Source organism: Pseudorca crassidens, chromosome 7 (genome assembly GCF_039906515.1).
Source record: "Pseudorca crassidens isolate mPseCra1 chromosome 7, mPseCra1.hap1, whole genome shotgun sequence".
Classification (NCBI taxonomy): Eukaryota; Metazoa; Chordata; class Mammalia; order Artiodactyla; family Delphinidae; genus Pseudorca; species Pseudorca crassidens.
The window spans coordinates 18,110,195-18,133,747 of NC_090302.1; the positions used below are offsets into that span (position 1 = coordinate 18,110,195).

The 23,553-nt window shown below is 41.8% G+C and overlaps 1 protein-coding gene across 2 annotated transcripts in view; it reads right to left on the reverse strand.

Annotated features, from left to right (window-relative positions):
- Nucleotides 1-23,553, reverse strand: part of PAPPA (pappalysin 1) — a 254,987-nt gene that overhangs the window by 135,942 nt on the left and 95,492 nt on the right. For both annotated transcript variants that reach the window (XM_067743528.1, XM_067743530.1), the window contains one exon: nucleotides 5,692-5,820. In XM_067743528.1, coding sequence (XP_067599629.1) covers nucleotides 5,692-5,820 — 129 coding nt within the window. The remainder of the gene's footprint in view (nucleotides 1-5,691; nucleotides 5,821-23,553) is intronic.

The following is a 23,553-nucleotide window of genomic DNA, read 5'->3' on the forward strand; positions in this document are numbered from 1 at the left end:
TGTCTGAGTTTTCTGTTTCTTCCAAATGAGATGCGTACAAGGTGAATTTGTGAGATTCTATTATGTTTGCCTTACTGTGTTTCTGATGACAAAGTAGAATTCCTGCTTCAAACCCATTTGCTGAGATCTCCTTAGTTAAGTTAGCAAGTCAGGTGGGAGTAACAGGAGGATGAATGAACAAATGGATGCACAGACTTTGCTCCAGCGTGTCTGGGAAACCTCACTTCCATTTTATTTTTTAAATTTATTTATTTTAAAATTTTTATTTATTTATTTTTGGCTGTGTTGGGTCTTTTTTGCTGCATGTGGGCTTCCTCTAGTTGCACTGAGCAGGGGCTACTCTCCGTTGTGGTGCATGGGCTTCTCATTGTGGTGGCTTCTCTTGTTGCAGAGCATGGGCTCTAGGCGCGCGGGCTTCAGTAGTTATGGCACACGGGCTCGGTAGTTGTGGTGCATGGGCTTAGCTGCTCCGCGGCATGTGGGATCTTCCTGGACCGGGGCTCAAACCCGAGTCCTCTGCATTGGCAGGTGGATTCTTAACCACTGCGCCACCAGGGAAGACCCATCACTTCCACTTTAAAATTGAGAATTTGAAGAGAATTTTGGAGTCTCTAAGGTATAACTGCTGTTCTTCACGATGCCCTGCCTTAGCCCTATCCCCATACCCCCAGTGCACTTAAAGGTAAAGATTTTCTCCATCCATGTGTTCAGGTTTGATCTTCCTTAGATCAGAAAACACTGCCTTCTCCATTGGGTGTGTCATTTCATAGTGTCAAGAACTCTAAGGCCTGTGTCCTATGCTGTTAAGAAATAAAAATGTCCTCTCGTTTTATTTTGAGGAATTATTTTCATCACCTAAGGATGATTCTGCAGTGGTTAGGATGGGCAGAAAATGAGCAATGCTCTCTGAATTGGACCTAAGGAAAGGGAAGGAGGAGTAACAACTGAAAGTTTGGATGGGTTACCACTTTCTGGAAAACTCCCATCCATTTATTTATTTATTTATCTGCATTTTGTCTGTGTTGGGTCTTTGTTGCTGCATGTGGGCTTTCTCTAGTTACGGTGAGCGGGGGCTACTCTTCGTTGCGGTGCATGGGCTTCTCATAGCAGTGGCTTCTCTTGTTGTGGAGCACGGGCTCTAGGCGCACGGGCTTCAGTAGATGTGGCTCGCGGGCTCTAGAGCGCAGGCTCAGTAGTTGTGGCACACAGGCTTAGTTGTTCTGCGGCACGTGGGATCTTCCCGGACCAGGGCTCGAACCCGTGTTCCCTGCATTGGCAGGCGGACTCTTAACCACTGAGCCACCAGGGAAGTCCCTCCCATCCTTTTAGTAACAGAAACTTGGGTTTAGAGCCCCATGTTCCAAACTGTGTGATCTCAGACAAGTCCCTTAATCTCTCTCTCTCTCTCTGATATTTCTATCTTTGACAATTTACATCAATTAAAATAAAAAATAATTAAACTTTCCATTCCTTAGTCACAGTAACCACATTTCAAGTCTTCCATAGCTGGATGTAGGGAGTGGCAAATATATTGGACAGCACAGAACCTATTTCCAGTATTGCAGAAAAATCCATTGGACAGTGCTGTTCGGGACGTTGAATCTCAGTCTTCTCATGGGCTAAAATGGAGATCATTACACCTACTCCTTAGCGTTGGTGCAAAAATGGAATGTAACTTAATGCGGCTGGCCCAGCGTGCGACATACAGTAGATGCTCAGAGAGTCACAGTTCCCATGCCCACCCACCTGTCCTGGGAGGTCTCTGCAGAGTGTGTGGCAGTTGCCCCTTCATCCCCAGAGACCAGCTGGGACCTGTCCCAGCATGGAAGAAGCCTCAGACTTTGCCTTTCACCCGGGCAATTACACTGGGAAATGTTTGTTGCTTTTAGGAGGTGTCAGAGTAGCAGGATGGTGCCTTGTAATCAATCCTTACAATGACTAGGACATTGCATTGATCTCTGAAGAGCCACCCAATTTCTCTCCTGTCTGCAAACCCATGAGAAAAGAATTCTGCTGATATATTCCAAGCTGGGCCCATATTCCAGTCTCTGCCAGCAAATCTTGCACTGGAAATTGGTGGTGGCCTTGTGCTTCTTAGCTATTTCGTGGGTTATCTGGGGAGAGATTTTTTTTTTTTTTTTTTTTTAACCTGGGCTGGTTTCCCTAAGCCACAAAGAACACTTCTAACCCATTCCCTCACCACCCAAACAATATGTTCTATTGGTTTAAGCAAAACATTAGGGTCGCCACAAATATCTTCTAGGCATGACAGACCTATCATTAGATAGACAGGTTCTGAGAAACTTTCTTTGACCTCCCAGGCTGGAGTGGGTGGCCATCTTCTCTGAGTCCAAAGACAAGGGGCCCCATCTATCAGAGCACTTGTCAAACTGACTGCCTTTGCCTGTTACTTGAGAGCACTCTATCCTAGGCTTTAAGATGCCAAAGGACGTGACAGAGGCTTTATCATCCTAGCACCCTGACTCCTGGCACAGTGTCTGGGACAGAGCCGATAGCAGCGGTTACTCCTTGACTTGTCAGTTTTGCAGGCCTGTCAGTCACAGCAAGGCAATGGTAAATCCAGATGTGAACCTGGGCCCTGGGCTCACATCTTGGTTTTGCTCCTTACTGGGTGTGTAAGCTTCAGAAAACCATTTTAGTCTTTGTGTGCAAGTTGTCTCTTTCGTAAAGTATGGTAATAAGACCTATCTCACGGGGTTGTTGGAAGGACCCAAGGAGATCATAATGTCGCACAGTGCCTCCTGCCTAGTAGAGTCTCAATAAATATTTATAATTATCATTATAAGACTCATCCAGTGCTTTCATTCATCAGGGCCCTGAGTGTTGTAAATTCCTTTGCATATGTACAGTAAATTAGCGTGTATCATCCCATGAAAAATCCAATTAGTGAAGACGGCATCCTTTCTTTCCTTCAAAGTTTATTTTGTTTTGTTTTGTTTTTGCTTAGGGAATCATCGATAAGCTGCATTCAGTTTTCTACCAAGTATGTCAACAACGATTTGGTACCTGCAGGTAATTCAACATGTATTTGATGTCTATGCAGGATAGTAATTCTAGGTAAAAAAATACTAAAAATCTTTGTTAAGAAAACTATTTAAATTACTACTACTACTACTACTACTAGTTTTAGATCAGCGAGAAGAATAATATTGTTTGCAGTGTTTTACCAGTGCACTTATATCTGATTCCAAAATGGACAGACTGAACCATAGATCAGTTCCTACATCTAGTGAGTTTCTTTTTCTTTCCTCGTGCTAAACTAGAAAATCCCAAATCACAATTATGGGTTGTCAGCAATGACTGTGACTGTTTCCTGGAGATTCTGGATACGTAGCTCAGTCTTGTACCCACAGATGATAGGGCACCTACCCTGGAGACTGTCTTGCTCAGGTGCTCAGGGTTCCATCAGACAACAGCTGCATCAAAAGCTAGAAGTCAGGGCTTCCCTGGTGGCGCAGTTGTTGAGAGTCCGCCTGCCGATGCAGGGGACACGGGTTCGTGCCCTGGTCCGGGAGGATCCCACGTGCTGCGGAGCGGCTGGGCCCGTGAGCCATGGCATCTGAGCCTGCGCATCCAGAGCCTGTGCTCCGCAACGGGAGAGGCCACAGCAGTGAGAGGCCCGCGTACCACAGAAAAAAAAAAAGCTAGAAGTCGATGTCTTAATGTGGGAGAAAACAGTGACTATCTTCCCTTTGCCCAGTTTTGTTACATTAAGCACCAGAAACCACATCTTCATGTTTGGTTGTTGCATTTGGAGGAGGATCTTACACATGACAGCAAGCCATCAATTTCATTCTCTGACAAGCGAGGAGTTTTATCTTCTATGCTTGAGGAGTCAAATTCTTGGCAATCAGGTGGTTTGCATCACAATTCAACCCTTAAAAATCCTTACATTATCTCCTCCGTATGGAAATTGAGATAATTCAGCTTTGAAATTATACACGCAGGACATTTAAGACATGAATATATATCCCTGAGATACATCACTTCAGCAAGCCACTTGAAATTGTGCAAATAATCATTACTGGCCTTTATCAATGTCAACATTAAAAACAGTCATTCGTTATTTCAGAAACTTGACTTAGTACCTTTCTCGTAACAGCTGGCACACTTCAGTGTGTATGGGGGTGCAGAATCTTGCACATACTGTTATCTTTTTGCACAGTAAGTTGGGCAGTTGTAACTCACCGGCCCGCATCTGATCATATTCTCGACATCTACTTTTCCCTTCAATGCTGAGTCATGACCAGAAAGCAAACTGCTGGCCAATAACAGATGTCTGTGCAGATGGGTATTCTTGTACAAACTCTTTCCTTGCGTCACTGTGTCATCCTTGCTGTGTTCCTATCTGGTCCTTTCATTCCATAGCAGGTTTCCAGTGTATGTGACACACCACAAAGTCATCAGTACCAAATTAAATTGCTCTTGACCTCAAGCACTAGTGTCAATGATAAACTAAAAGAAATAGTCATCGAGCCCTTCTCTTTCATATATGAACTATACCTATGAGCCGATTCATGTTCTGTACATCAGTGGTTTCATCCAACTGTGAAACAAATTCTCTTTAGAGTGCCCCTCCCGCTACAGAAATAGTCATTGCAATTTCATGTTGCAGAGATATTATGTGACACCCAACAGTGCCATTTAATGGAGGAATTTTGCCAATAGCTTGTTGTGTCATCTCCATACGTAACATTTATCATTAAATCTGCCAATAGTTTTAAAAGTCCCTTAGCAATAGTGTGACTAGTAACTATATTCACAATAAAGAACACAATTTTAGCAATAAGGAACCTAATTGTGCATGATTCTTGGTCTCTTTTTCATCTCTAGGAAGAAAACCATTCAATTTAGTGACCGAAAATACTTCTGTGCTTATTCTGGAGGAAAAAAACCTCAAAGATTTACTTTTTTTTCCCAACAATGCAAAAGTCTTGATGGCTTCTTGCAACTATTTCTCAGTTGCATAACGTCTTGCCCTGTGGACAGGGGATGGATGGACTGATGATCCAATAAAATCCATTTTTTAGACACACAGCTTTATATCTTCTGATCACACTTTTCCTTTTTTGGCTGCTCGTGTGGAATCTTTACACTTGCCTCCCTGAACTTATAATCACATTCAATATTCACTCTGGAGTACTGTTTACCATCACGGTTTCAACATTATAGAGAGTTGAAATATTTTGCTGTTTTTATAAGGCTCTGACCCAGTTTGTAAACTGTTGATATAACACAATACAACAGAAATAATAAATAAACATGCAGTTTTAAGAAATGTAAATGGTAACTAGCAAAGAATGTAAAAGTGTTTGAACCTAGGTGCACTGTGTCCTGTTAAGTGAATGTGGCCTGGGGTGGAAAAAACTAATAGAATCCTGTAGGACACATAGAACAAGGGCATACTGGTAGTAAGTGCATAATGGTAGCTCTATGGAAATCTTATATTGTATTACAGGCTTGAGAAACGTGTTTGTTCAAAAAAGAATCATTGCTTTTCTCTGAGGCCAGCGAGCTGCTTGCAGACAAATTGGCAGACTTCTGAGGATCCCTCGTAACTCACAGCTCAACCCTGAAGAGTATCCCGGAAGCTCTTCTATTTGGCACCCTGACCATGTCTTGGCCTACTTAACATCGCTCCCACTCCTCTCGTTAGTTAGGCCTACTTACTTCTGGATGATGCCGTCACCGCAGTACCCACTTCCGTGGATGTAAGTGGCAGCAGGTGATGGCTCACTTTCTTCGTTTCCTGAGATAGTGATGACCCAGTACTGGTACACACTGCCAAGATGTAGATCCCTGGAAAACATAAAGAAGACTATTAACTATACAGATGCGAGGCTGGGGACAAACAAAATGGATCCCCTCGAGTACACGTCTACCAGTCTTGCTTGTTTTTGATATCACACGCACATTTAATTATCCAATAATTTTATTTGTTTTTTTTTAATTTTACTGAGGTAGAGTTGATTTACAATGTTGTGTTAATTTCTGCTGGACAGCAAAGTGACTCAGTTATACATACATATATTCTTTTTCATATTCTTTTCCATTATGGTTTATCACAGGAGATTGAATAGAGTTCCCTGTGCTATACAGTAGGACATTGTTGCTTATCCAACCTATGTATACTAGTTTGCATCTGCTAATCCCAAACTCCTAACCCTTCTCTCCCCCACCCCCCTCGGCAACCACAAAGCTGTTCTCTATGTCTGTGAGTCTGTTCCTGTTTCATAGATATGTTCATTTATGTCATATTTTAGATTCCACATATAAGTTAGTTATCCAATAATTTTTAATGTCTACTGTGATTAAGGCACTCTCCCATACATGATGGACTACACTAAAATGTAGCATCTAAATGTCACTAAAATGACATAGTACCATGAATATTACTAGGTACTTTTTATCTTTAACCCTTACAATAACCCTGGTGGATAAGAATTGTATGGTATGTGCCCCATAATGAAGGTGTTTGGGAGAACGCCATCCAGGAAAAAATAAATGGGAGAAGCAAAGGCACAGAGGTGGGAAAGCACCATGTGAGATTCTGTGGGCACTGTCTGATCTATTGCCCTCTTTTTAAGATCTGAGCAGAAACCCCATTACAAGCAAGCAAGCCCTTTCCTTACGTTTCACATCCAGTGATTCTCCATCTCCCTTCCACTTGCTCCTCCCTGTGCCTCTCACTCTTGACTAAATTAATAATAATAGCAGCGTCTATTAATTGAATGTCAGGACTGGGGCCAAGCACTTTCCATGTGTTTTCTCATTTGAGAACCAAAACAATACTACATGTGTACTAGTAGTTTCATGTTTATTTTACAGATGATGGAGCTGAGGCACAGAGAGATCAAGCAAAATGCTTACAACCATATGACATTAAATTATATCCTGCAGTCTGCCTCCCTAATCCCTAGTTCAGGGTTGTTTTAACAATCTCGCTTCTTACAAAGGGGCATCTTGTCCTGGAACCGCAATTCCAGGCATTGGTTCTTGCTAGCTTTCCAATTTGCCTAGATTGCGTCTCTCCTTTGCTCTCAAGACCTCCTAGAGCAATGCCTGTTCTACCTTCCTCACACTCAACCTTATACCAGATTACCTCCCTCCCCTTCTTATCCCCTCTCATCTCCCTGCTTGAATTCCCCTGCCATCAAAGGAATCTGGCTACTGCCAATTATCTTCCAAGGCAAAGGTGTATTTATCCACATGACCAAATCACCATCCTCATTTCCTTTTTGACCATTTTCAAAAGGAAATGTTATTCTCTTTCATCTCCCTCTGCACCAATTATTTACTTTTTAATAATAAAAATGTGTCATGGGAAAAAACACAAAATGGTCATGAAGAGAATTCCTATCAGATTCCAGAGTTGGGGTGAGGGGGGATTCCATAAACAAAAGGACAGTGTCAAAAACATCTCAAGTTCTCCTGCCCATCTGTTGTTTCAGCTGTTCTGAGGGCTAGGGCTGTCTGGATAAGTCCAATAAGATAGCAGGTGCAGCGACAACAGTCAGACAACGTCTCCTGACTCTCAACACAATGATGAGCTGGAGTTTATGAGCACTGAAGGAGGCTGGTGAGGAACACAGCCTTCCTGAGAATGTTGGGCTTACTACTCAAAGAAGAGTTTGTTTCAGCAGTGCTGGAGCAGACAGGAATATTGAGGGTAGACCAGAAGTCCCTGGGGATTCCAGCAGTGCTCTGTCAATGAAAACTAAGTGGATGAAATGCATAAAAATCTTGAGATACTGTATGTATGAATGTATGAATAACTGGTGCCTTGTAAACCTCTGAAATGCTAATTTGTTGATATAATTATAGGCCTTTAAAAAAGTTTACTGGATATTTTAACCACGTCTAGACTAATGAATGTACACATTTTCAGATAATGCTTCTAAAGCTGGAATATTGTGGCAGGGGGAAGAGTGATGTTCCCAGGGGAAACATGAAGGTACAAGATAAAGATGACATGCATTCTACTGCACATTAATTTTCTCTAAAATATGGAGGTGCATTTTATATTAAACAGTCATGGCCGTGTTACGGAATAAAATAAAGATGTTTCTTCAGGCTACCTCCCAGGCCACTGGGGGCATATGGTCACTGTCTGAAGCAGATGGAGCACTTCTGTGGAAAAGCGTGAGAGTGTGAAAATTACTTCTCTACATTGTGCTTTTCATTTGTGGTGTGTGTCCAAATGATTTATGGATGATAATATTTAGGTGCTCTGCTAATATTTGTGAATGCTCTCCTCCTCCCCATACCTTGCCCTCCCTCCTCCCCTTCCTCTCCTTCTCAGGAAACACCACTGTGAGGCAAGCAAACATGTGTTTCCATCCTGGCTTCGTCATTTGCCAGCTGAGAAGTCATAGGCAGGAGCCTATTTCAAATTAGCCATAAACCTAGTTTCACAGCCTTTTCCCACAGATCGAATGTAAGAACATATATAAAGCACCTATGTGCCCAGCCAATGACAGATAGTTAACAAATGTTAACCCATTACAATTACTGCTGAATTATCAACATTCTCACTCCCTGGAATTATGCTGTGCTCTCTTTCCTAGAGGGGAAGAAGTGACAGATAACTCAATATAAACTCGGTTAGGTAAACCCATGAAGATGAATGAGGTTGCCATCTATCACGTGGGCCACAGCTTGATGGAAAGTCTCTTTTCTACCATATCGTTTGGGTAGAACACCCTCATTGCCTGCAGCTTGCTGTCTCTCTAGGTGGCTATTCTCTACTTCTGCAATTTGTGGATCCCAGAAGGTTTGTCTTTACCCTGGGGCAAAATCTGTCCCCCAGTAACTTCCACTACTGTCCTCCTTGTTACCCACTAGCATCACATAGAACATATCTGATTGGTAGAGAAACCTTAATAACCCTCCTTACAAACTGTGTGTGCGTGGCACATGCATCATTATCTCACAGAAGCCGGAGAGTGGCTCTTTGAAGCAGGGGCTGTTATCCCAAGTTTTCGGATAGGAAAACAGAAGCCCAAGTCATTCCCTTCATAAAAAGCTAGGGAAGAAAGAACAGGATACAAATGCTATTAAAAAGATTATACTTCTCCACTGAAGAATTCTTGTGATAAAACTACATGTTCTCCAAGTTAAAGTTACCATTAATGCTAAACTAGGGCTCTTTTCTCAAGAGCCTAAGGTAGAAGAGAGTTCTTTCAGAAGGACAGGGCAGTGGCTTCTGAAGGCTTTGCTGGAGGTTAGGACCTATTTCATGGTTGGTCTAAAAGTAGGACATTTATGTCAAGTTGTTCCTTTCAGCTGCTCTGAAAACCATCTGGAAAGTCTTATGCTGTCACTTGAACTCCTTCCCCTCCTGAGCCTCCCACATCCAGGCAGACCCTAAACCTTGTCAATTTCCCCCACCCAACAGCTTCCATGTCATTCCCTCTGCACCCCTGCTGCCACCTACATCCCACACTTGATGGCTGAAGCAGCCTCTGGCTTGCCCTCCTGCCTCTAGCATCTCCCTTTTCCAGTCTTTCCAACCCCATCAGAATATTCTTAGATCCAAAGCTACTCTCCAGCTCAGGATCCCCCCACTTAGTGCAGTGATGGGAGCATGCTACCACGCTGAACCTTCCTATTTACTCTTTGTTTGGAACTAAAATTTTACCACTTCCTCTGAAACATGATTAGCTTCATCCCTTCTGACTTCTCTCATAGAATTCTGAGGGCCATTTTATTTTATCTTTATTTAAAAAGCTAACCTCCACTAGTAGTTCATCATTTTCATTCTTTTTTAATGTTTAACCATCATTGTTTCACAAATGTCTCAAATGACATATCTGCCTTAGGTTTGCATTTCTGGCGATTAGAAACAAAAATACTGACATTCCTAAGTGGTATGATTTTTCAGTATTTCTCCTCAGAAAATGTATTGATGGTCATGCGTATCAAATTTGGAGCACAACCTTATAGAAAATTCAGTTACATATTATAAAATCATTATCTTAAGAATAGGTATGTTATTAAGGAGCCTAAGTACCCCATGACTTAGCTTTTGGCAAAAACATCTATTTCTTAAAATTATGGTGTGTAATTAATATCATGATAGGTCAATTAAAAACCCCTCTGAAATCTACAGGCAAGTCACTTTACTTCTTTCAGTCTGTTTTTCTATCTTTTAATTAAGATATATGATTCTTCTCCCATACCAATGTGAAGATAAAATGAGAGCTATGAAAGTACAATAGGAGAAAGAGGGAGGGAGAACCTCATTGCACAATGGAAATATTCCATTTTGCTTCTTCTAGGAAACTCTCTCTGAGCCTCTCTTTTTTTTTTTTTTTTTTTTTTTTTTGCGGTACGCGGGCCTGTCACTGTTGTGGCCTCTCCCGTTGCGGAGCACAGGCTCCGGACGCGCAGGCTCAGCGGCCATGGCTCACGGGCCCAGCCGTTCTGCGGCACGTGGGATCTTCCCAGACCGGGGCACGAACCCACGTCCCCTGCATCAGCAGGCGGACTCTCAACCACTGCGCCACCAGGGAAGCCCCTCTCTGAGGCTCTTGATTCCTCCTTATTGGCCTCCTATTGTTTCCATATTATAGCATTCATTTATCACACTCTATGTCTCCAAATAGTCTGTGTAACTAAACTGTGTTATACTTTTTTGATATTCCACCTTCTGCAATAATTATAGCAATTGCAGTTTCCATTTGTTTCCTATTTATCATATGCCAAGCACTATGCCTTCATATGAATACTATCATTTAATCAAAACAACAGTCCCTTGAATAATTACTATGAAAAGTTTTCAGATAAGGAAACTAACACTTAGGAAGGTTAAGCTATCTGCCTATAGTCACACTGCTTTTGTCAGAGGGCAGGGACTTGAGCCAAGTCTAATTCCATCCCAAGACAGTGCTATCTGGAGACGGAAGCCACAGCTGTTATAAACTGGAAAATACAGCAGAATAGAAGTAAGACCTAGTTTTGGAACCAAGTAGAGTATCCATACAAAGCCCAGTTGGAAAGTTCTAGAAGTCAGGAGAGACGCGCATCCTTTTAAACACCACCACTGACTCACTCACCATGGGCAAGCCATTTCCCCTCTCTGAACATCCATTTCTTCATCTACAAAATGGGAATCTGGGAAGAAAGTGACGAGCAGCTCTAATTCAATGAGGAATGTAGTGCTGCATCTTTCTGCCATGAGATTTTCTACAAGCTAGAAGCTGCCTCAGCAGTTAAAATTCTGCACTGAGAATGGGTATAGTTCAAGATCTACCACCCAGATTGACTGAGCTGGGAGACACGGCAGGGGGAGCACCTAGGATGCCTCTGGCTTAGGAAGAGCCCAAGTATTCCAGTGCTGCCTTGGACTAAGGGTGAGAGGGTAATGCCTGGGCACTTTGTATACCATCTTCCAGCCAAGAATGGGAAGAGAAGGAAATGATCACTTTTTGAGCCTGAGATGATGTGCCAAGGGACTTTAGACATACCATTACAATTGTTTTAAATAGAAAATACATTAATCGCATAGAAGAGTACAAAGACCACTATAACAAATGTCTGTACACTTACTCCCCAGCTTTGTCAAATTATAACCTTTTGCCATATTTTCTCCATATCTTTTATTTTTGGTGTAAAAGAAATAAAATATACTGTTTTATATATTTGTTTTCAACCTACCCGTGTGCTCTACCTGTATCCCATTTCCCTCTCTCCCATGAATGTTTTTACACTTCTTGAACGTACGTATTGTTTTGCATGTTTTGAACCTCCCAGATGTTTTAATACTATATTTATTATTATGCATCTGGCTTTATTTATTTTTTTTACCAAGCATTGCTTTTGAGATCATACATATTGATCACGTAGATGATCAATAGATCTGCACGTGGATCTAGCTCATTATTTTCACTGACATAAGTCTTTTACTGTATGAACATAACATACTACATCTGATAGGCACCTGGGTGATCTCTCTCTTATTAGTAGTATCATTATTATGTAATCTTTTTTGTTATTTCCAATAATGTTGCCTTAAACATTTGCATTCATGTTCCTTTGCACATAAAGCAAGAGTTTCTGAAGGAAATGTATCTAAAGTGGTACCGCTAGGTTACAGATAATTAGGTCTTCAGCTTTATTAGACATTGCCAAATTATTATCCAAAATCATTGTACCAATGAACACACCTACCAGCGGATTTCCCATTGTTCCAGGTCCCTGGCTGCACTTGATTCCACCAAACATTTGAATTTTGGCCAATCTGATGGGTATTAAATGGTATTTAATTACTATTTTACTTTGTGTTTCCCTGATTACCAACAAGCCTGAGTATCATTTCATGTGTTTGCAGACCACGTATGTTTCTAGCATGCTGATTGTTTGTTCATCACTTTGGCCTATTTTAAATTGTGTTCTTTTTCTTTACTGATATGTCATGCATTTATAGTTACTGGATACTAATCCTTTGTAATGAAAAGCTCTGCAAATACCATTTCTAAGTCTGTGACTCCTAGCTTTGTTTTTTTCATTCTGTTTAGGTTGTTTTGTTGAATAAAATTTTTTAATCATTTCCTTCTTGATTTGTCCTTTTCATGGCTTGTTGAATAAACGTTTCTTTACTCCAAGGTATTAAGATAGTATCCCCTATTTCCTTTCAATAGCTTTAAGTTTTATTTTTACATGTATGGCTTCAATCAACTACAAATAGTTTTTTAAATGATGTGTGGTAAGGATTGTTTTCCCCCCAAATAGGGATGAATCATTTGTCTGATGTTATTTATGTGAAAGTTAATCCTTTCACTACTGAATTGTGATGCTGCCTTTGCCATATATCATTCAGAACTTAGGTAAGTTTTTTTTTTCTGGGTTATCTTGTTTCATTAGTCTATTTTTTTCTATTATCTTATCAACAGCAGTCTGTCTTAATTTCCATAGTTTTAAACAGGTCGATTTATGCTACAAGTCCATTCTATACTTTGGTTTTAGCAAAAGACCCTTTTTGCTCTCTCATGTGAAATTTTAGTTTCATTTTTTGAAATGCCTGTTGGGATTTTAATTCCAATTTCATTGAGTTTATAGATGCATTTGAGGATAAAAGACTTCTTTATGACACTGTATCCCCCATTTACACACACAGTTTATCTCTTTATTTATTTAGGTCTTCTTTTATGATTTCAGTAAAGTTTTAAGGCTTTCTTCATAAAAATTGTGATGATTTTTTACTAGGGGTATATTCCTAACTCTAAGCATTTTATAGATGTCAGTACTACAGTAAATGATAGCTTTAATCTATCTATCCATCCACACACATGTATGCATCCATGTGCATGTACATCTATATTTGTATCCTCATGTCTTGTAGCTGACAAAAAATAATTTATAAATTGATATTCTATTCATATGTTCTCACAGACTGTTTTATTCATTCCAGTAATTTGTTGATTCTTATTAATTTTTCTTTGTAGTCTCTTACAGATGAGGATAATGATAGTTTTATTTATTTACCTATCTATCTATCTATTTATTTATTTATGGTTGCGATGGGTCTTCATTGCTGCCTGCGGGCTTTCTCTAGTTGCGGCGAGCGGGGGGCTACTCTCCCTTGCGGTGCATGGGCTTCTCATTGCGTTGGCTTCCCTTGCTGTGGAACACAGGCTCTAGGAGCGCGGGTTTCAGTAGTTGTGGCGTTTGGGCTCAGTAGCTGTGGCTCGCGGGCTATAGAATGCAGGCTCAGTAGCTGTGGCTCACGGGCTTAGCTGCTCCATGGCATGTGGGATCTTCCTGAGCCAAGGATCAAACCTGTTTTCCCCTGCATTGGCAGGCGGATTCTTAACCACTGAGCCACCAGGGAAGTCCCAAGTTTCCCCCTTTTCAATCCTCAGAAATTTGGTTGGTATTTCTCGCCAAGCTGGTTTAGGTAGAACCAATGGTGTTACTAGTTTTGTTTTGTTTTCTATCATGAAGGGACCTGATTTTATTAAGAGTTTTAAAATTCTGCATCTAGTAAGACAATTTTATTTTAAAACATCATTTCATATGCTGGTATTGTGAATTACATTCATAGACCATCTAACTTTAAAGTCTCATCTTACTCTAGGAAAAGCCAGCTTTGACACAACGTGGGTGTCTGTTTGAGTGTGTGGCTTTTAATACATTGATAAATTCTGCCTGCTATTAACTTGTGTAAGGTTTTTGCTTTTTGGTCATACATTTAACTGACCAAAATTTTTTATCTTCTTCATTTATTTACTTGTCCACTTGTTTATTTGTTTATATATTTATGTGCTGTGTTGTGGACAGAAATACTGTTCTATGTGATACTGATTCTTTGATATTTGCTGAGATCCATTTTTTGGCCTGGGACATGGTAAATTAAAAAAAAAAAGTGTTCTACATATCCTAGAAGAAAATATTTATACTTAATTCAGTAGCAGGGTCCTATATATTTTTATCAGATGACATATTTTTTGTGTTGTTCAAAATCATCTATATCAGTATTTTAGTTTGCTTGTTCTATTAATTATGGAGACAGGTATGTCAAAATATCATAATATTATGGGTTTATCACTTTTTTTTTAGGTAAGAGTCATGTTTGATTTATATATTTTCAGGTCATGTTATTTGGTATATCCAAGCTCAAAATCATTATATACCTTCCTTTTAGCTTTATATGGTGAACTCTTTATCTTAGAATTTTTTTTTTGTCTTAATGTTTCCTTTGCCTGACGATAATATTAATGAAACATTTTGGTTAGTATTTGCCTGGCAAATATTTTGCATTCCTTTACCTTTTAGCTTTCAGTGAACTTAGCTTTAGTTAAATCCAACCTGAGAGTCTTCACTTTCATAGTCGACTTTAATCTGATTAGTGTAATGACTAGTATATTAGATTTATTTCTCCCATCTTCTTTGTGCTTTCCATTTATCATTATTTTTCTCCACTTATTTATTTTCCCCCTTTCTCGCTTTCATTTGGGTGTACTGGATTTCTTTATTTCTACTCTTTAGCCCTTCTTAGTCCGTCCATCTAATTTTTGCAGACTATATTTTCTAATTATATGTCTTTTTTTGGTTACACTAAAATACAAATATGCATACTTATTATCAAAATCAAAATTTAATAAAAACTCTGATGTTGATTTCTCACCCTTACTCTTATATTTTTGTGTTTTTTTTTAATTTTGACATGTCAACTCATGTTCATTGGGTTTTAATCTGTGACAATCATGTGTCCCCAAGGTGAAGTCTATATCCTCCCTCAGAGGATAACTTCTAGGTACCCTTGGAACATTACTTGTCTAGAACGATTTCTTCTTCTTCTTCTTCCTTTTTTTTTTGTGGTGTGTGGGCCTCTCACTGTTGTGGCCTCTCCCACTGTGGCGCACAGGCTCCGGACGCACAGGCTCAGCGGCCATGGCTCACGGGCCCAGCCACTCCGCGGCATGTGGGATCTTCCCAGACCGGGGCACGAACCCGTGTCCCCTGCATCGGCAGGCGGACTCTCGACCACTGCGCCACCAGGGAAGCCCCCTTCTTCTTCTTCTTTTTTCTTTTCTAGTTAGTTTTTCAGTTTAGGCATTCCCAGACCATACTAAGCAGTGTAAACTCAAATTTCAAATCTTTCTGAGGTATAGGACATAGACATAGATATGTTTTCCCTAGTATACTCTTTCACTAAGCATGTAGACTTTCAGAGGTCCTAACCTTATTTTGAAGCCTTTAGTTATAAGTCCCCACCTGCAGAGTTTCAGGGCCAAATCTCCACTCCTAGAATAAGCAAGCGTATTTATTCCACTCAGTTGCCAAAACTGATGGCTCTCCCTTATCCAAACTACACCAATAAAACTAGATTCAGGGCTTACCTGTCTAGTTCTCAGTTCCATTATTTTTTTTTTTTTTTGCCTTTACCAACACATTTTTTGACTCCTCTGATCTCAGTCATGCATTTTAAAGGATGCTAGTTATATCAGTTGTATTTGATCTGGAATAGAGGTTTGTACTGGAAATATTTTTAGTTTGTTAGTCCACCATATTTCCACATACAATTTCTAAAATATACCTGTAAGGTAGAAATCATTTGCATTGTGCAGTTGAGGTTCAGTATAGTTCAGTGATCTGCCCAAGGTCAGGGAGATAATAATTATAAAGCAGAATTTAAATCATGCTGTTTGACTCTAGAACTCTTGACCTTTCCATGATATTGAGATGACTCCTTGGGTAAGTACATGCTACTGAGCAATGCATTAATATCCAATCAAGTACAGAGCCCTGCAACTATCGGAAGATAAGGCAAGCTCCCCCTTAGAGTCCTAAAGTCTTTTAGGAAGCTGCAAGTCAGACTAAAGTAGATTTTATTTCTTATGTAGAATTATAGAGCAAAATAGCTTAAGCACTAACATATTGCTAGGTGAGAGCCGATTTTTTTTTTAATTGAGAAGGGATAGTATATTATCCCAACTGCTTTATGTTTTTTTCTATCCATAAAGGTTACCTATTATTGCTTTAACAAATTAAAACACTATGTAAAATAATTAAAATAAAGTAAAATTATATCAAATTCCATCACCTTGAGGCAGCTATCAAGAACATTCTGGTCAGCAACCCTTCATGTATCTTTTAATGTATAATCATACACAAACACATACAATTTTCTATGAATATAAGATCACAAATATGTCAATACCACTTCATCTCTAGTGTTCACGAAAAAAGGTGCATAGGAGAAGTAAACCCAGCTAGTTAGCTTTATGTGAGCTAACTACTTTCATGGCTTTGACTACTTTTTCAAATTCTGGATAAATATATTTATATCATTTCATTTGTTCATCCATTCATTCATCCAAATAGCATTCACTGGGTTGTCCCAGCTTTTCCTAGGTTTCTTGGATTCAAAGATCAGTAAAATATAGTCCTGCCTTTAGGATGCTCATAGGCTTTTGGGGAAGAAAAGACATTAAAATGAATGGCTTTAACGCAGCGTAATATATACAATGGAATATTACTCAGCCATAAAAAGAAACGAAATTGAGTTATTTGTAGTGAGGTGGATGGACCTAGAGTCCGTTATACAGAGTGAAGTAAGTCAGAAAGAGAAAGACAAATACCGTATGCTAACACATATATATGGAATCTAAGAAAAAAAAAAATGTGATGAAGAACCTAGGGGTAAGACGGGAATAAAGACACAGACCTCCTAGAGAATGGACTTGAGGATATAGGGAGGGGGAAGGGTAAGCTGTGACAAAGTGAGAGAGTGGCATGGACATACATACACTACCAAACGTAAAATAGATAGCTAGTGGGAAGCAGCCACATAGCACAGGGAGATCAGCTCGGTGTTTTGTGACCACCTAGAGGGGTGGGATAGGGAGGGTGGGAGGGAGGGAGACGCAAGAGGGAAGAGATATGGGAACATATGTATATGTACAACTGATTCACTTTGTTATAAAGCAGAAACTAACACACCATGGTAAAGCAATTATACTCCAATAAGGATGTAAAAAAAGAAAAAAAGTGTAGGGGTCTGTAGGGAGCACGAGTAGTATCAGACACAGGCTGTGGAGGAGTCTGAACTCCTCAAAGAAGGTATACTGGCTGGACAGGAGGGGTAAGGAGAAGCGAAGCCATGAGGAGGAGGACAGAAATGGCTTTTGAGTCAAAGGGCATAATAATATTTGTTTTGTGGAAGACAATTTTGGTAGCAGTATACAGATAACTGGTTTGGGGGAAAAGTAGAAAGACCAACTATCTGCCCATGGGATGGACTGATGCAGGAATACATTGAGTTCCTACCAAGTTTTGGCACCATGCTACACGTCGTCATATTCTATTTTGATTGAAAAGAACTAAAACTGACAACAAAATATCCTTCCTCACTGAATGACTGAAGCTGTGTGTAGTCTTCTCCAAAGAATTTCTTAACATTCATACATTAAGGTTACATACACTGTTTTTTCCTACATGTGATAACAATATACTCCTTCATTCCAATTTTGTTTGCGTATCACCCTGAATTCTTAAGAGAACACTTTACTTTTGTTCTAGGTTGAGAGGTACTTTGGTCTTATGTTTTATTGGAAGATGGCTGTTGTTGATTATTTGAAGTAGATAGAGAATATCCTCTGCCCTTGGGAAGGGACAACATGAAAGGCAGTTTGACGTCACTGTGGATGTCACCTGGACCACGTCAGGAAAAATGACTATGGTTATTCCATTAACTTTGGTTGTGATTTTCGATGAATTAGTTCTCCTCTCTGGACCTTGCTTTCCTTGGGCAATTCAAATAAAAAGCATGTATGGAGCTTCTGGCAGGAGTCATTCCAAAGATGAAGAAGATACCACCATCCCTGATCTCAAATAGTTCAATGGGCAAAAGAGAGGATAAGCCTAGTACAGTGTGACTATAATTCAAGTCAGAGCTTGAAGAGCACCAACGGAGAGGCGGGTCCAATTGTGGTTAGAAGGATGAGAAAGGGAGAGTCCTGACACCTAGATTAGGTTGATCCCTTCTACAGGTGTCCATATCGCCCCAGACTTTATTATAAAACTCACACCCTTCGTTGTAATCAGATGCCTGTCTTCCATGGTGTACATTAAGCGCTCTAAGGACAGAAAAAAAAAAAAAAACATGAGCCTTTCATTGCTAAATCTCTGTACCTAGCACAGTGCTTGGCACAGACTAGGTTTCCAACAATACCCGCTGAAGGAATTAATAGTCGGAGACAGTGCACGTGGGGAACATGTCAAGACGTAAATGATAAGCATGGTATTCTGGGCAGTAGGAACAGCACAGAACAGGACACAGGTTAACCTTCTGAGACAAAGAACAGTGCATTAAGACTGGCCTGCAGGGTAAGCCAAAGGAAGTGCTAAAGTTTCACGAGAATGGTCAGTTGAGAGTGTAAGGTAGATGGTGGAGGGTTCTGAGGCGAGATGTTAGGGCTTGAGTCACTGAGGGATGGAAATCCACTGTTTTAAAAGCAGGGGACTGGATGCAATGATTTCCCAAGTCCCACACCTCCAGCTGCAGAAGTCAGAACTTAGATGTGTCAGCAGTAGTCGAGACACTGAACCGGCACCCAGGGCTTTAGACAGCCTGGGTTCCCTCCACCGCCACCTACCCTCCTACCGGACCGGCACTCAGTAGACTGCGGCCTTTTCCATTCATGTGGAAATTAAAATTTTGCTTTAATAAAATCTTAATCTCAGAATGGTGAGATTCCATTGCCAAGAAAAGAATCTTTGTTTGGGAAAATGGACTTTGGTCTTACAATATCCATCCACTATTATCCCTGGTGACCACTGTGAGCTCCAACCCACGGTCTGGACTAAATGAATGAGGAATGAGAAGGCAGGGATCTGAGAATCCACTGGGCATGTGTATCCCTCCCAATGGGGCTAGGGTCCACCCCTGTCACACAGGTAACACACAGCTCATTCTTTTCAGACTGACAGTGCCGCCCTCACTCTGTATAAGGCTCAGGAAGGAGCAAATGTATACATGCAACTGATTAATTCCAGCAGCCTCGGATATAATTGTACAAAGATCTGCCCTGGTACCAATTTAAAACTCAGTAGCACATTTAATAAAACTAACAGTTTGCAGCCACGGCCTTTGTTATTTTGTTTTAATCATCTTTTACCACCAACTGAAATGATTTTCTACCTTCTTGGTGCAGTGAAATAAAATCCAAGAGAAAGAATGGGGGGACAATGTGGACATTATAAAAGATTCAGAGTTTCAAATCCTGGGATAAGGTCACGGCAGCCCTGAGAGTTAACTGGTTGTTTGTGTCAGGCTGAGATTTGAAGGGAAGACATTTACCAGTTTGGGGGAAACGCCACACCTGTATAGCATTAAAGAAAGGAGAGAGGAAAAGAACTACAAGGGACTCTTGTTTTTCCTGAATGCAACCAGAGGTGATGTGTGACAGCTTCCCCAAACACCCCTGCTGGTGATGGACAGGTCTCCTGATCGCAGAGCAGGGGCCTGTGACAAACTGACCGGTCGCCAAGACCCCTGGGAGCCAAAACACCAGATACAGTCGGAGGTAAACAAGGCATGCAGCACAGTGTGAAAATGGAGGCCACACGGGGGCCAGGAGTCAACAGGGGGACCCAGTGACAGCTGGTGATTGAGCGGCACTAACTGAACACAGTTGTTGAGGACCAGGGGCCAGTGGGGAAAGCAGCCTCCCTTCTCCTTCCTGTGGCCTCTCTGGGTGGCCAGCGATTTTATTACTGGCAGAGGGTGAGCCCAACAGCATTTTCGAATTTGGCATCACATCTAAAACCATTTGGGGGCTGGGCATCTCTTTCTTCGCCCCCCTAGCCCCACCCTCCCCATGAATGCTTTGGATTCTGTGAAAGTCGGCGTGCAGTGAGCAAACTACACTTCCCCTCGAATTTTGAAACCCATGTGCGCTTGGGGAAAATGTAATCCTTATGTTTCTGATTCATTTACACTTAACTCATCAAAACGCTATTTTGTAAGAGCTATTTGATGTCCGCGAAGTCTTCTGAGCCCTTTTGTAAGCCTGGCTTCTTAGAAGCAGGAAGTCACGTTTCTGACGAGAGGGGAGAACTTGAACTTAAAAGATTGAGTTTGTTTTGAAATGAGGGCTCTTGGAGGGTCACGTGGACCCGGAGCTTGGCCAAATGCGTTCTCTCATTTCCTATACCACCCCACTCACCAGCACCAGCTGCCATGACGTTACTAATGTCAGCGCACTATGATTTCACCCTGAGCAGCCCACGGAGACTTCTTCGTGATCAGAGAGAGCTGAGCTCAAAGCTGAATCCCAAGGTCTGGCCAAACTCCAGCACGCCGCGATGTTGGGGGAAGGCGCACCTGGATTGGGTATCAGGAGCCCTAGGTTCAATTCCCTCTTCTGGCATCAAAGGTCTGTGTGACTGAGGAAGTGGCCTCCCCTCTCTGGGCTCAATTCTCTCATTTGTAGAGTGTCAGTGCTTCCATGTTCCTTCCCGGCCTGAGAGGTTTTGAGTCTAATTCCTAGACAGGAGGAGGTGTGAGCACCTCAGAATTCTCTCTGCTGAAAACTTTTGGGGGCTGAGTTTGTATACAAGGACCTTAGCTCAAGAAGGAAACACAAAAAATGTAGAAATCAGGCTTTGGATATTGGTTTGCTCAGCGTCTCACTGTGGGATGGATGCTAGAGCCCAGAGAAGGAGGGAATAAGCTGCCCCAAGTCATGCAGAACGTTAATGGCAGAGTCCAGCTTTCCTGGCATTTTGTGACGAACATCGCTGGATGGAAGAATTCAAGCTTTTCAGTTTATAGGATATTGAAGCGCAGGCAAAAAACCTACTTCCCACTCTGACAACAAGAACGTGAAAGCAGCATTAAAATGGAAGGGGGCACTGGCATTGCTTTGCATGAGGCACTGTGAGGTGGTGTCTGGCTTGTATTAAAGCCCATGAGTGAATGATTAATCCTGGGTAGGAAACAAAGCCCGTGCCTCGTAACGTTATAGGTATTAGTGTGGCGGAAGATTAACCCCACGACCCCAGCAGGGGACCTTTGAGAACACTGGACAACACTGAGAATCGATGCATGATGAAAACAGGTGGTCTCACAGGTCTTGTCTGCCCACCCCCCCAAAACACACACACACACACACACACACACACACACACAGTCATGCACGCATGCACACACACACATGTACACATGCACAAGCTCGCCTCACCTGCTCCTGAATCTGTACACAGAAATGTTATGGCTCAAAGCAAACTGTAGCTGTCTGCCCCCACCAATTCGCAGACTGATAATGGGAAGACAGCTTTGAACTCGTCCTCCTCTCATCCCAAACCAAACATCCCTCTATCTCCACATTATGCGCTTCAGTGACGCCAACAACATAGGCACTTCTAGGACCCACTCACTTCCCTCCTCCCTCTGACCAGTCGTGGGGTACATCCATCCATCAATACTGCTCAGCCCCATCCAGTTCCCTCCATTCCCGCCTTGACTACCCTAGACCAGGGCCAGCTTCTACTTCAGTGCTGGCAACATTGTCTTACCTCCCTCATCATTTACAGTCTGTGCCTCTATCCCTACATCTGCCCAGATAGGCACACAGCCAAAGAGCTGTCCTAAAACCAAACCTGATCAGGATTCTCTCTTACCCCTAACAGTCCCTCACCACCCTCGGGATGAAGCCCAGACCCGTCAGCATGGCATTCTAGAACCAACGTTGCTGGCCTCCTCTCAACCCCTCTGGCCTCTTTGCTCAAACTCTCCTCCTCAAAACTGACCCCTCAGCCACCATGAGCAAACAGTCCCCCCTCCCTTCCCTGGCTAAATGGTCCGGCCTTAGTGTAGACGCCACCTTTCCCAGGAGGATCTCACTGACCTTTTAGCTGAGTGAGGATTTCCTAGCCCTTGTGCTTCTCTTATCATAACACCTTTCTCACCTTTGTTACCACTTAGATGAAGCTCCCAGAGGGTTGGGACTGCTCTTCATTGCCCCGTTTATCTCTCTCCACTGCCCAGCACGGGGCCCATTACAAAGACAGTACTAAATAAATGCCTGTGGGGTGGATGGTAGACTGACTGACATTGTCTGGCCCCATCCCTTCCCTTTAGGGGGACTGCGGCCCCAAGAGGAGAAGAGACCATGCGATAAGATTTTCTTTGATCCTTTTGTCCCTCTGGTAACGAATCCATTTCAGACATTTAAAGGAAGACCTCCAATATACCAGCTATCATCTGTATTACCACAAATTTCTGACCACTTATTGATCTGCCAAAGCGTTTACTCATTCATTCATTCATGCCTTTATTGACCTGTTTATTGACCATCTACTTCATGCCTGTCCTTCCAAAGAAGCTGAAGATAATACGACAAATGTTACCTAGTTCCCATCTCTGGTATCTCACTGTCAAGTCAAAATGCCGCTGAACAGGAAAAATACACCAGTACATTCTGAAATTGTCCCACATGGAAACAATCGGTAAGCCCTAAGAGAGAGAGACAGTAGGTCAGGAAGGAGCTCTGAGGGCCCCAGTGCACCTGGAAGGCTTTCTTTACAGACGGCTAGTCTCTGAGCTCGCACGGGACATGTAGCCTGGTCCCTCTACTCTTACTGAATTAGACATACTCGGGGCAGGTAAGAACTCCAGGAGGGTCTGAATGGAATGTCAGAGCTGGAAATGACTTTCAGAGTCATTTACCTAGGCCTTCCTTTTATAGAAGGGGGACTTGGGCCCACAGATGGGGAATCATGACCCAGTAATATAGCAAAATCTCAGGAGATCGGTACTTGAAGCCCTGTCTCCTGATTCCAGGGCCAGCACTTTGATGGGCTTTCTCTCTTTTTCTTTAGCTCAGCTACAGAGATTAAAGTGCAATGGTCTTTTCTTTCTTCTAATCCAGCACTGAACTCTGCGTAGAGTTGAACGGGAAACTGTTTCATGAGTGTGTCTGTGCATGTCTGTGTGTTTGTCTTTCACACATACTCTCTGGCCTGGCCAAGAACAAGCCTAATGAAAACCAAACAATAGGAAGAATCATGAACATTGAAATCTTT